Source organism: Ochlerotatus camptorhynchus, unplaced genomic scaffold (genome assembly GCF_037179485.1).
Source record: "Ochlerotatus camptorhynchus isolate MF236.1 unplaced genomic scaffold, CSIRO-AGI_Acam_v1.1 ptg000142l, whole genome shotgun sequence".
Lineage (NCBI taxonomy): Eukaryota > Metazoa > Arthropoda > Insecta > Diptera > Culicidae > Ochlerotatus > Ochlerotatus camptorhynchus.
The window spans coordinates 994,789-1,006,404 of record NW_027040632.1 but is presented as its reverse complement, the minus strand read 5'-3'; the positions used below and the strand labels follow the sequence as shown (position 1 = coordinate 1,006,404).

Here is an 11,616-nt window from a genome sequence, read left to right as displayed (position 1 = left end):
TCCTCTCCTCTAGCATACTTCACCTGCATCGTCAAGGTGATGTACAACCTTCTCTACTACCAAATCGTACTGCAACTGTGCACCCACCTAACGGACGACCAATGCGAGCACCTGATAGAGCAATACTCCTCCGTCCCGCAAGTGCGCGCAAAGGGTGTCCCGAACATCGGCGCGGCCATGGTCTTCATCCTGGAAAACCTGGAACGCTGTCGGTACATCCGTTCCGACAGTGTCCTCATGACGGATCACTCGGCTTCGATGATGGACCAATGCGAGGGCAAAGCATCATCCACCCCGAATGGTTCTACCTCGTCCTCGTCCGGGGGACAACTGGATCTAGCCGCCCTGGAGAAACACCTTCAACGTCTATGTCTGCCATTCCTCAGGGTTGCTGCGCTGCTACGGCACCACATATACCATCCCGAGATACCGGAAATTCCCGGCCCGCAGTGGGAGTTTAGCCGGCTCGTGTACTACCTGGAACTAGTCACCGTCAGTATGGATATGGACAAGTTCAACGCCAGCAAGGCGTTGTGTTTCCTGCCGGGCACGGAACTGTCGCTGCCCAAGTTTTGGTGCGATCAGTTGCGCGAAATTCGGCCGACGTACGAATCGACCCGGTCGCTGATCGACAACCAGCACATCGAGTGGAAGCAGCCCCGGCTTCTGGGCCTGCCCCGGGAATACGAGCGATTGTTCACGGTGAGTTGCACCCCGGATGGGGAAAGGGAGGGGATCTTGAAAGATTGTAATTTTTGTTAATTTTCGTTTACTTTTAGCATTACCACGAGCAGCCTTGTCCCAAGTGCCACAACGTGCCGAAGGAGAGTTCGATCTGTTTGCTGTGCGGTGCGATCGTGTGTCTGAAGCAGGCCTGCTGTAAGGAACAGGAATGCTGCGAAGCTGTGAGGGTGAGTTTTGTTAGTGTGGAAGGGTGGATTTGGAAAATACTGTTTTTGTTTTTTTTCCGTTGCAGCATTCCATCAGCTGCGGAGGGGGGACGGGTATTTTCCTGGTGGTGACATCGACGTACATCATCATCATCCGAGGTCGGCGGGCCTGCCTGTGGGGTTCGCTGTATCTGGACGATTACGACGAGGAGGATCGAGATTTGAAGTGAGTATTGGTTTAAAGTTTGCGAAACTCCCAAATTAAGTGGTTTCAACTACCGTTAAGTGCCAAAATTCTGCGCAGCGCCTAATTCCGCGCATTTAGCCAAACAATTTGTAGAAGATTGTTTTTTTTTTCTCTAGTAAAGAAGAAAAGCAGTAGTATATTGCAATTTTATCTTTCCCGTCCTCATCCATTCATGTAAATTTGTACACGGCAAATTAATCTGACTCATAGTTGAGACCCGTTCACTCAAATTCGCTTAGGTCACTCATATAATGAGTAATTTTTTACTCAAATATGAGTAAATTTTTGCTTAAATATGAGTAAATGTCACTCATATTTGAGTGTAATTTACTTATATATGAATGACAGTTACTCATATTTGATGAAAAATTTACTAATTCTATCAGAGTGACCTAAGTTTTTGTGAATTTGAGTGAACGGGACTCAAATATGAGTTAGATTCATTTACCGTGTATTTAACAAAGATTGTTTATTGTTCATTGAAAAATTCAACTGACATTTATTGTCTAAATGAATAAAACTTAAACTAAATAGTTACGGTCAAGTAGCCGATGAAATAATGTTACATTTTTCTATGCTTAGACTCATCAAATTTCTTGAGCACCAGTCAGCAAAAATACCTAACATATTCTGGAGATCCCAGCAGTCCGAGAGGCTTTTAATAATTTTGTAGATTTTCGTATCGTCTGCATAGAAAACGCGGCATCCTGATGGTATCAGAAAGGCGACATCGTTTAAAAAGATCGAAAACAGTAGCGATCCTAGGTTACTGCCTTGCGGAACTCCCGAGTTGTTTGAGAAAACATCCGATTCCGACGCGCCAATCTTGACATGTACATAGCGATTCACTAAGTAAGATCTGAACCAATCCACAGCAGTTGACGAGATGCCAAGTATCTCCAACTTGGCCAGCAAGATATTATGGTCCGACGTGTCAAATGCGGCTTTTAGATCCATATACGCAGCATCCTGAATTCATGCATCGCAGACAGTTAGAAGTGAACTGCACCAGGTTCGTGGACACGGAGCACTTCGGGTAGAAACCGTGTTGTTCTGTATCGATATAATTTTTGCAGCGTGCGAACAGAGCACCATTTATGATAATCTCGAACAGTTTTGAGCAGGCACACAGGGAGGTGATTCCACGATAATTTTTTGTACACTGGGAACAGATAAGAAAGTTTCCAGGGGCAGGGGAACTCACATTGCTGTGCCGAGAGATTGAATATCCTCGCAAGTGGAAGGCAGAGATTGGCTACACAACGTGTTAGAACTGATGACGGAATGCCGTCAGGTCCGGCGGCGAACGAGAGCTTCAGTTTGCGTGTTGCGGCTATCACCATGTCTTCTGAAATGCGCGGAATAACGAAACTAAACACATCATGTGGCATCCCAGCAGTAGCGTCCAGCACTTGTGTTGGCGAAGCGGAGAAATCGTTGAACACTTGCTTGAAATGACGAGCAAACAAGTCGCATTTTTCTAGCCGAGTCATTCCCGAGAAACATGGAACAAGGCATTAAGGCAACCCGGATTCCTTCCGTTTGGAGTTAATAAACGACCAAAACTGTTCGGATTCGTGCGAAGGTTCGCTTCCGTGCGTCTCACGTGTCGATTATAGAGAAAACGATTGTAATTTCGATAACTACAAGAGTTACAATACTTTCGGAGGGCGGCAGAGCGTTGACGTTTTAGCACGCGTAGGCGTGGGTTAGACCATGTAGGCTTTAGCGAAGGTCGTCGAGCTGTAACAATGCGGAAAATAGCATCTTCCAGTGCAGCACTGAAAAAATCCACAGCATCATTCACGCTAGCGGCTGTTTCGATGAATTGCCAATCAATTTCCACAAGCGCATTGTTCAATGCAACATAATCGGCCCGGCGAAAGTCCAAAGAGTAGCACTCAGATGACGGCGTAAAAATAATCGGCGTAGGTAAACTAAATGACGCAACGAGAGCGGGATGATCGGCATCTAGATCAATCAGTGGCTCGACCGGCAAGGAAACAGAAGTGCTCGGTAGTGCGGAATCATTTGCCAGGACAAGATCTAGCAAACGTCCATTTCGGTTCGGAAAAGTATTCACTTGTGTGAACCCGTAAAAGTTAAAACCGTCCAAAAGAGCACAGCAAGCAACTGGCATATGCGAAAGCAGTGGATCAATTAATGGTGTGCCACTGTCTGTAAAGCACCACTGCAGACCAGCTTGATTGTAGTCACCAAATACGAAAGCGGGAGAGCAGGGACTTAATTGTGACGAAATTGAGCCTAACGATTCCACATGCTCACGGATGATCGTGCAGTCGTTTTTGCGATCAGGAGGCAGGTAGATTGCGCCTACACTAAGCTTGCTTTGTGAAAATTCTACGACAATCCACAGCTGTTCCAGCTGACTGGAAATGGGTGACGTACTTACGTAGCTGGCTAGTCTCATAGATTCTGCAATCAGGACTCCGCCACCGCGCGATTTTTGACTGTTTAGGGTAGACCGATCAGTTCTGAAGACGGAATAGAGTGACCCGAAAAGTTGCGATGAGTAAATTCGGTCGTCCAGCCACGTTTCCGTCAGCACCATCAAATCATATTCGGCCTCCGCAACAGCCAGGAAAAACGAGTCGATTTTAGTCCTCAGTCCACGCACGTTTTGGTAGTAGATCCGGAGACCATTCGAGGAGCTATCACGGGAACTAGAAATCGAAAGGACATCAGGTACCGAAAGCTCGGAATCACTAACATACTCGCCTGAGGTTGCAGATGGATGATTGCATCACGGAAAAAAAAACACTGTAGAAAATTACCCATTGGGTATTTTCTCTTGAAAATTTGGGTACAAGTAGTTTAGAGTGTATTGTTTACACTGTATTTTTATCACTGTCAATTTTTCGAAAGTTGGAAAAAATGCCGTCACCCGAAAAGCAACGTAGCGAATTGATTTTGCGCAAGCACCTGGAAAATCCTCAACTCTCTCATCGGGGGACATCGGAAAACAACTCGGAATCGTGCAGTCAACGGTGAGTCGTGTGATTAAACGTTACTACGAAACTCTGAGCATCGAACGGAAGGAGAAATGCTGTCAGAATGGATGTTCTATTAGTGATCAGGATCACAAGCGTGTCGAACCGGAATCCCAATGCTTCGGTCAGGGATGTGGCCAAAAAGTTGAATCTATCCAAGTCTTTCGTTCAGAGAGCCAAGGACCGGGAGGGACTGCATACGTACAAAGTGCAGAAGGCTCCAAATCGTGACGAACGGCAAAATACGGTGGGAAAGCCACGAGCCCGGACACTGTACACCCAGATGCTGACGAAGCCTCATTATCTCATTGTCAAGGCGCACTTCCGGCAGCTTTCGGGGCTACTGTTCTTCACTGCCCAGCACAAGTTTGATGTTCCGGAGGAAGTAAGGAAGCAAAAACTTTCAAAGATTGCCAAGAAATACATGATTTGGCAAGCGATCTGCTCATGTGGCAAACGGAGTGCGCCATTTGTGACTCGTAAACGCGTCTGCTTCCTCTGTTGAAGGACATGACATGAAATAGCCTTGTCAGGGATAGAGATGAACCAGCTGATGACTGAAAGTGTCTTAAATAAAAAAAAGAAGAAGTAGCTTAGTCAGTTATGGCGATATCATCAACAAACCGAAGAGGATGGGTTCATTTAACAGCCCGCTTGAAGAACACTAAGTAAAGAGTAGAGTCTTACGTAAGAAGTGACAAAACCAATAAGAATAAGAAGGAAAATCATGACTCTATCCATATTATTCGGATGAATGCTCAATCTTTGTGAAGATATTTTCAGTCTGGCATCACCTACATATTTGGAAGTACCCAATATGTTGAACTCATATTGTGACTAACATTAAACCATGGGTTGCAATTTCTTCGTGATTTGATATGTCATATAATGAGTTTTTAGGAACATTTGGCAAACTCGATATTGCTACCATTAGCTTTTTATCAAATTCTCAGCTTTGGTAAAAATTGAACAATTTTTGAAATTTTGACAAGCAAATGAATAGTTTTATCCTAGAGAGGGTCTAGTAGTCTAGTATAAGAGAGGAGCGGACTGGCTGGTTTTAAGCCAAACGAACTGTCAAAGCCAGAGCCAATCGAGCAGCGCCTATCTTGATTGCATTGCCAGTGTTGCTAGAAATCACCTAGGCATCGGTTACCAAGTCAGTTTGTTTTGAATCCGCTCCTCTCATACTAGACCCTCTCTAGTTTTTCCAATACAAACTTTAAAGCTTGCCCGCAAATTCACGTAACCGAATTTCGTTCAAATTTAACACAGTTGCTGGGGACCTCAATACGAATCGAAAGAGCTGTGAGGATTGTGTTCAGCAGTTAGCGCTCAACTTCCGTGCCGAATAGATGCTTATACCACTATCGTCTGCGGAAGCCTTTTGCCGGCTATTTTTGATCAATTTACAGTGTAAAGTGCGTATCCGTGATTGAGTGATCGCCGTGAGTTTCACCGCGTTTTTTTATGATACTGCGTAGCAATGTCTGCAATAAAACGCCGCGAAAACACATTTCGCATTGACTATGCGAATGTGCCGAAAAAGCCATCGTCCGAGGAGGTCCACCAGTTCGTTGGTGTGACGCTGGGTATGAAGCGTGAAGATGTCTTGCGGATTCAATACAGCCGCAACACCGGAGTTGTCTTTGTCAAAGCCACTTGCCTCGAAGTGGCGCAAAAAGTCGTCGAGGGAAACGAAAATATACACGAGCTGACAGTCGACGGGAAGCCGTACAAACTACGTTTGGTGATGGAGGATGGTGCTGTGGTAGTGAGGCTCTTTAATCTGTCCGAAGACGTCACGAACGAGAGAATTGCTAAGTTTCTCAGCGCACACGGAGAGATACGCTCGATCCGAGAGGAGGTTTCAGACGAGAACCACTTCTTTCCAGGTCTATCGACCGGCGTCCGTATAGTAAGGATGACTATTACAAAAGGTATTGCATCCTACGTCACCATCGACGGGGAAACGACGCTCGTGTCGTACAACGGCCAGCAGCAAACCTGTCGATACTGTGGCGAGTATATTCATAATGGCATCTCGTGTGTGCAGAATAAAAAGCTGCTGGTCCAAAAACTGGCGACACACACCTCTTCGTACGCTGACGTCACAAAAAACCCGAACCCACCACGTTCGAATGGCACGCGTCCGAACCCCTCGCGACCGATTCCAGTCGGCCCCAAGGCACCGACCCAAAAATCATCTGTACCGAAGCTACGTCCGTCTTTTACCATCACACCGAAACCGGGAGCAACCGAACAAAAACAACCACAAGCCAAGGAATCAACGTCAACAGAGAAGGAATCGCGTTCAAGCAGCGCGATGCCCCATTCCGCTGATAGTTTAGAGCCTATCGAGATCGATTTCGATGAGTTCCTAAAACCAGCTGACGTGCAGCATGGAGATAACGACAGCAATACATGGACAAGAGTCACGCGCAAATCAGCTTCGCAACATAAAATTGACGGTAACGAGACCGATTCGTCAACATCCATTAGGCGGTCACAAAGACCGATTGGCAAAAAAATGCGTCGTGATAATGGCAACGTTTCACACGACAAAGACTCCAACCACTAAACCGTCCTCTTCACCAGCTATAATATTGCGACCATCAACGTAAACAACATTACGAACACAACGAAACTTAACGCACTTCGAACACTTGTCCGAACGATGGAGCTCGACGTCGTTTTTCTTCAAGAGGTGGAAAACGAGCAGCTTACTCTCCCTGGCTTCAACATCATTGCCAACGTTGACCATGCAAGAAGAGGAACTGCCATCGCATTACGAGACCATATACATTTCTCGCATGTGGAGAGAAGTCTAGATGGTCGCCTGGTCGCTTTGCGTGTTCTTGATACCACACTTTGTTGCATTTTAATTGTGTTCTGCGACAATGCGATGCAACGGGGAACAATACGAGTCCGTCTCTCCAGGCCACCATACAGCAGTTGCAGCTGCATGACGTGTGGATAATGCTACGCCCCAGAGATTCTGGCCATACATACATTTCGGCCAATTCTTCTTCAAGACTAGATCGTATCTATGTCAGCAGAGGATTACGTGATCAGCTGCGAACCGTGCATACAAACGTATGTTCATTCACCGATCACATGGCTGTGACTTTGCGAGTGTGTTTACCTCACCTAGGTCAAGCACAAGGACGTGGCTTTTGGTCACTTCGTCCCCATCTCCTCACCAACGAAAACATAGTGGAGTTCCAGACAAGTTGGCAATTTTGGACACGCCAAAAACGCAACTACCGAAGCTGGATGGACTGGTGGCTGGCGTACGGTAAGCCAAAAATTGCTAGTTTCTTCCGCTGGAAATCAAAACAAGCTTATGACGATTTTCATCATGCGGAGCAATCCCTCTACGACCAGCTGCGACGGGCCTACGACGGCTACTATCAAAATCCGGACATGCTAACCACTATTAACCGCCTCAAGGGAGAGATGCTCGCTCTGCAGAGACGTTTCACACAAGCCTTTGTTCGTATACACGAGCAATTAGTAGCAGGAGAACCGATATCCGTGTTCCAGCTCGGCGAAAGGAGAAGAAAAAAGACAACGATAGCTCGTTTGGACGGCGGTCGAGGTGGGATCATGGACGACACGCAAACCATTCAAGATCACGTACATCAATATTTCTCTGAGTTGTATTCGGAGCCTACGTAAGAAGTAGTACAGACCGAGGACTTTCAGTGCAACCAGATCGTCCCAGAAAACGATGCATCAAACGCGGCATGTATGGACACTACCGTCCAAAATAACTACCTATTGCGTGGATATATGGGCGGCGATCAAAACGAGTGCTTCCAGAAAATCACCAGGGCCTGACGGAATTCCAAAAGAATTTTATCTTCGAACATTCGACGTCATCCATCGAGAGCTCAACCTACTGCTAAACGAGGCACTAGCATCCAACTTCCCGTCGGAGTTTGTGGACGGTGTTATCGTATTGGTGAAGAAGAAAGGAGCTGGTAACACTGTTGGCTCGTACAGACCTATCTCTCTTCTAAATTTTGACTACAAGCTGTTCTCCCGCATACTAAAGGCACGCCTGGAAACAGTTATGACAACTCATCACATACTCGGTAACGCTTAGAAGTGTTCTAACGCACACAATAACATCTTCCAAGCCACACTAGCACTGAAGGATAAGATCGCTCAACTGACGTTGCATAAACAGGTTGGAAAGCTAGTCTCTTTCGATTTGGACCATGCCTTCGATCGAGTAAGGCACTCATTTCTCTTTGAGAATATGCGCAACCTCGGCATAAACAGTAAACTCGTGAATTTACTGTCCCGGATTGCAACTCTATCCTCTTCCCGCCTGTTGATAAATGGGCACCTTACGGCATCGTTTCCCATCCAGCGGTCGGTGAGACAAGGAGACTCAATCTCGATGCATTTGTTGCCGGCTCTCAAAGCAAAAGCGCTGCTGATCAATCGGCATCTCCAGGAGATCGGCTCCATTCCCTTTTATAATTCCTTTCTTACCCACACAAATCCCAACAATCCCCCGCTGATCTCCCCTGCCTAAAAACAATCCTGCAAGCATACCCTCGCTTGCCTCAACAAATCCAACAAAATCCTTCCTCCGATCAAATACACCGCTTTTTCCTTGACCAAACAGATCAACCGAGAGTGGAATCCGCTATCCGTGGAGAGCGCTATCCTGCAGTGAATTGGAAGTGCGTGTGGCTTAACATCGGAAGCAGAAGACTCTCTTCAGCCCAGCGTTGTAGCTGGTATTTACTCGTCAACGAAAAGATAGAGCACAGACTGTTATGGCACACTATTCGACGAGTAAACAACGAGCAGTGCCTACACTGTAATGGAGCAATAGAAACATTGAAGCACAAATTATGTGAATGTCCACGAGTGACGCCGGCGTGGTCGCACCTGCAGAGAACGATATCAACATTCCTTAACGGTCGGAGGAGGCTCTCTTTTGAGGACCTCATACATCCAGTTTTAAATAACATAGGCAGAAGACAAAAAATTGAAATTCTAAAATATTTTATTAATTACGTCACCTTTATCATAGGTTGTGATAACGCTGTAGACGTTGGCGAGTTAGTTTTTCATTTACAAGTTGCTATGTAATTAATTGCAGTAATCAGCTATATAAATTTGACCCACCCTAATACACACATACAACGGCAATGATGATCATGGCTACACTATCATTCACTCACTGTCCTGCGCACGATCAACAGTGTAAAGGGCCAAAAATATCACAGCTAAACGCTGCAAATTAGAACTTATATGCTGGGAATATCTCGTCTTAAGGATATCTTGGATTCATTCAAAATTTATAATTGTGTTCCGTTACCTTTTTTTCCAGACGCGGTAAACCGCTCTACCTGAGCGAGGATCGTTTCAACCTGCTGGAGTCGCAGTGGCTATCGCACCGGTTCGCTCACACCAAACACACCTGGGTATGGCATCGGGATTCTCTGTAAATTGTGAAAATGTGTATGTGCGTGTGTTCTGTTGTTCTGTTTCGTGTGTTGTTGCCGTAGGTTTGCGTGAGTGTGCGTGTTTGAAACACAAGAGACTGCGTTTGTTGTCGCTGTGAGAAGGGAACGGGAATACAACCGAAGTGTTATTTAAACAATGTAAGGCTTAATCAATAATACTACTACTACCACTACTACTACTACCATAACTCTATCGTAAAAAAAACCTATAAGTAAACAATTTCTCCTGCTTTGTGATATTTGTAATTGTTATCATACAGAATATGCCCTTACTATATAAGAGAGGAAAATTTCCATGCTAAAAATTGTAATTACTAAATACTTACTAGGCCGAAGAAAATCGAACTGTACACTAGTATAACCTTTAAAAATACCTATTATATAAATAATCATATATATTTGTTCGAACCGGTTAAACAATGTTAAAATAGACTGTCTCATCCACACACTGTCTACTATTGTTTTGTTTTACCCTATAAATATTATTTTTTTAAATTTTTTGCCACACGCCAATTTCCCGAAAGTGCGCGTTTCCTTGTTATTTTGCTCAAATTTAAAACACCAATACAATTGAACAATTGCTACTTGCGGAAGGAAATTTGCCTTATAAAGGACGACTACGAAGAAGCTGTACAGTTGTAATGAAATAGCAAATAAAAAAAAAGATAATTAAACTAAACATTAATAGGACTCAACAAATTGTTTTTTCCATCTTCGCGGTGGGCTTTCACGGTAAGGAAATTCATACGATGTAAGGCTAGGGCTTTCGAAGGAATTGTAGCACATCTGCATGTGCCTGATGTAGCACCGGTAGGAATCGATAACACTCATGTTACGGCGAATAGAAAGAAAACCAATAACTAGTGTGTAAAGCCAATAAATTAATTTCTTGATATATTATGAAACATAGAAAAAGTGCCTGCTTGTTGGTGTTTACTAGGAAAGAAATTCCCGAGATTCATTAACGGTGTCCGGAATTCTGCGTCCGCAGGTCCCTCTCCAGCATTCTCCTCCGGTACAGCAACCACCATTGGTAGCCATAGACAAGACAGGCGACCATCCCAACCAACCCGGACAGCGTATTGGCCAATCCGCTCAGGTCAAGATACCCAATAAAGGTGGCCACCATCCAGAAGGATCCGCTGTAGAAGATCAACGCAACAATGCCACTGTAGTATAGTTCCACCTCGTCCCAGCAGTCATCCAGCTGCAGCAGTTTGCGAAACTCTCCATTGATGCAACCGTCCAGCAGGTTGGCCAAAGTCAACAGCGATGCGTTGAACGTGACGAAGAGAAATGTGTACTCGACGCCGGCTTCGTGGGGCGGCCGACGGTGGATCAAAAATTGCGCCAGGAATCCGAGTGACTGAAATTGTCGCCTAGTTACACCTTGGTGCGTATTTTAAAAGCGGAACTCACGACACTTACAAGCTCTATCAGCTTCAATCTCTTGCATTGGGCTAGGAATGCATCGTTGGCAGACTGATCCACTGGATTCCAATTCAGATTGACAACGGCTGGTGTTTGCACGGGCACCGGAACTGCCTTTAATGTCATTTTAGCACGAACACTGCGTATAAACAAAATCGACTCTGGATCAATGCGGGAAAGATCACAAACATGATATGTGTGATGACGTCATTGCGTTTAATGTAACCTACATAACTTACGGTAGGCGCTAGACTTAAGCTGATGGAGACTGGTATACCTTCAGGCGATTGTGAATATTATGGCGCATTCCGAAGTTCATGAACTATTCGTAGCGAAGGTCAACTTTTACATTAACCTGACCTATCTGCCCTTAAGCCATTCGTGTTGTACACGGTCGATCAGACCGGCTCAGAATTGAAAGTCAAAAGTTGATTTAATTAAATGTGAGTTGAATTTTCCGGGCTTTTCCAGGAAAACCTTCTCTAAAATGAGGAACATCGATAGAGGTTCCACTCAGTCGATTAGTATACTCCAAGACTGTATAA

The 11,616-nt window shown here is 45.2% G+C and overlaps 2 protein-coding genes across 3 annotated transcripts in view; one reads left to right on the top strand and one right to left on the bottom strand.

Moving 5' to 3' along the window:
• Ubr3 (Ubr3 ubiquitin ligase) overlaps nt 1–9,632 on the top strand; it is a 119,558-nt gene extending 109,926 nt beyond the window's left edge. For both annotated transcript variants that reach the window (XM_065221433.1, XM_065221432.1), the window contains exons 9-12: nt 14–702; nt 780–911; nt 977–1,116; nt 9,505–9,632. In XM_065221433.1, the coding sequence (XP_065077505.1) occupies nt 14–702; nt 780–911; nt 977–1,116; nt 9,505–9,622 (1,079 nt within the window). In that variant the 3' untranslated portion in view covers nt 9,623–9,632. The remainder of the gene's footprint in view (nt 1–13; nt 703–779; nt 912–976; nt 1,117–9,504) is intronic.
• Nucleotides 9,633–9,737: 105 nt separating this feature from the next.
• LOC135700816 (uncharacterized) lies at nt 9,738–11,217 on the bottom strand. The gene is made up of 2 exons (XM_065221474.1): nt 11,069–11,217; nt 9,738–11,006 (listed from the first exon to the last, which is right to left on the bottom strand). Exons 1-2 carry the CDS (start codon nt 11,195–11,197, stop codon nt 10,602–10,604), a joined length of 534 nt encoding a protein of 177 aa, XP_065077546.1. The 5' UTR covers nt 11,198–11,217; the 3' UTR covers nt 9,738–10,601.
• Between the last annotated feature and the right edge of the window lie 399 nt (nt 11,218–11,616).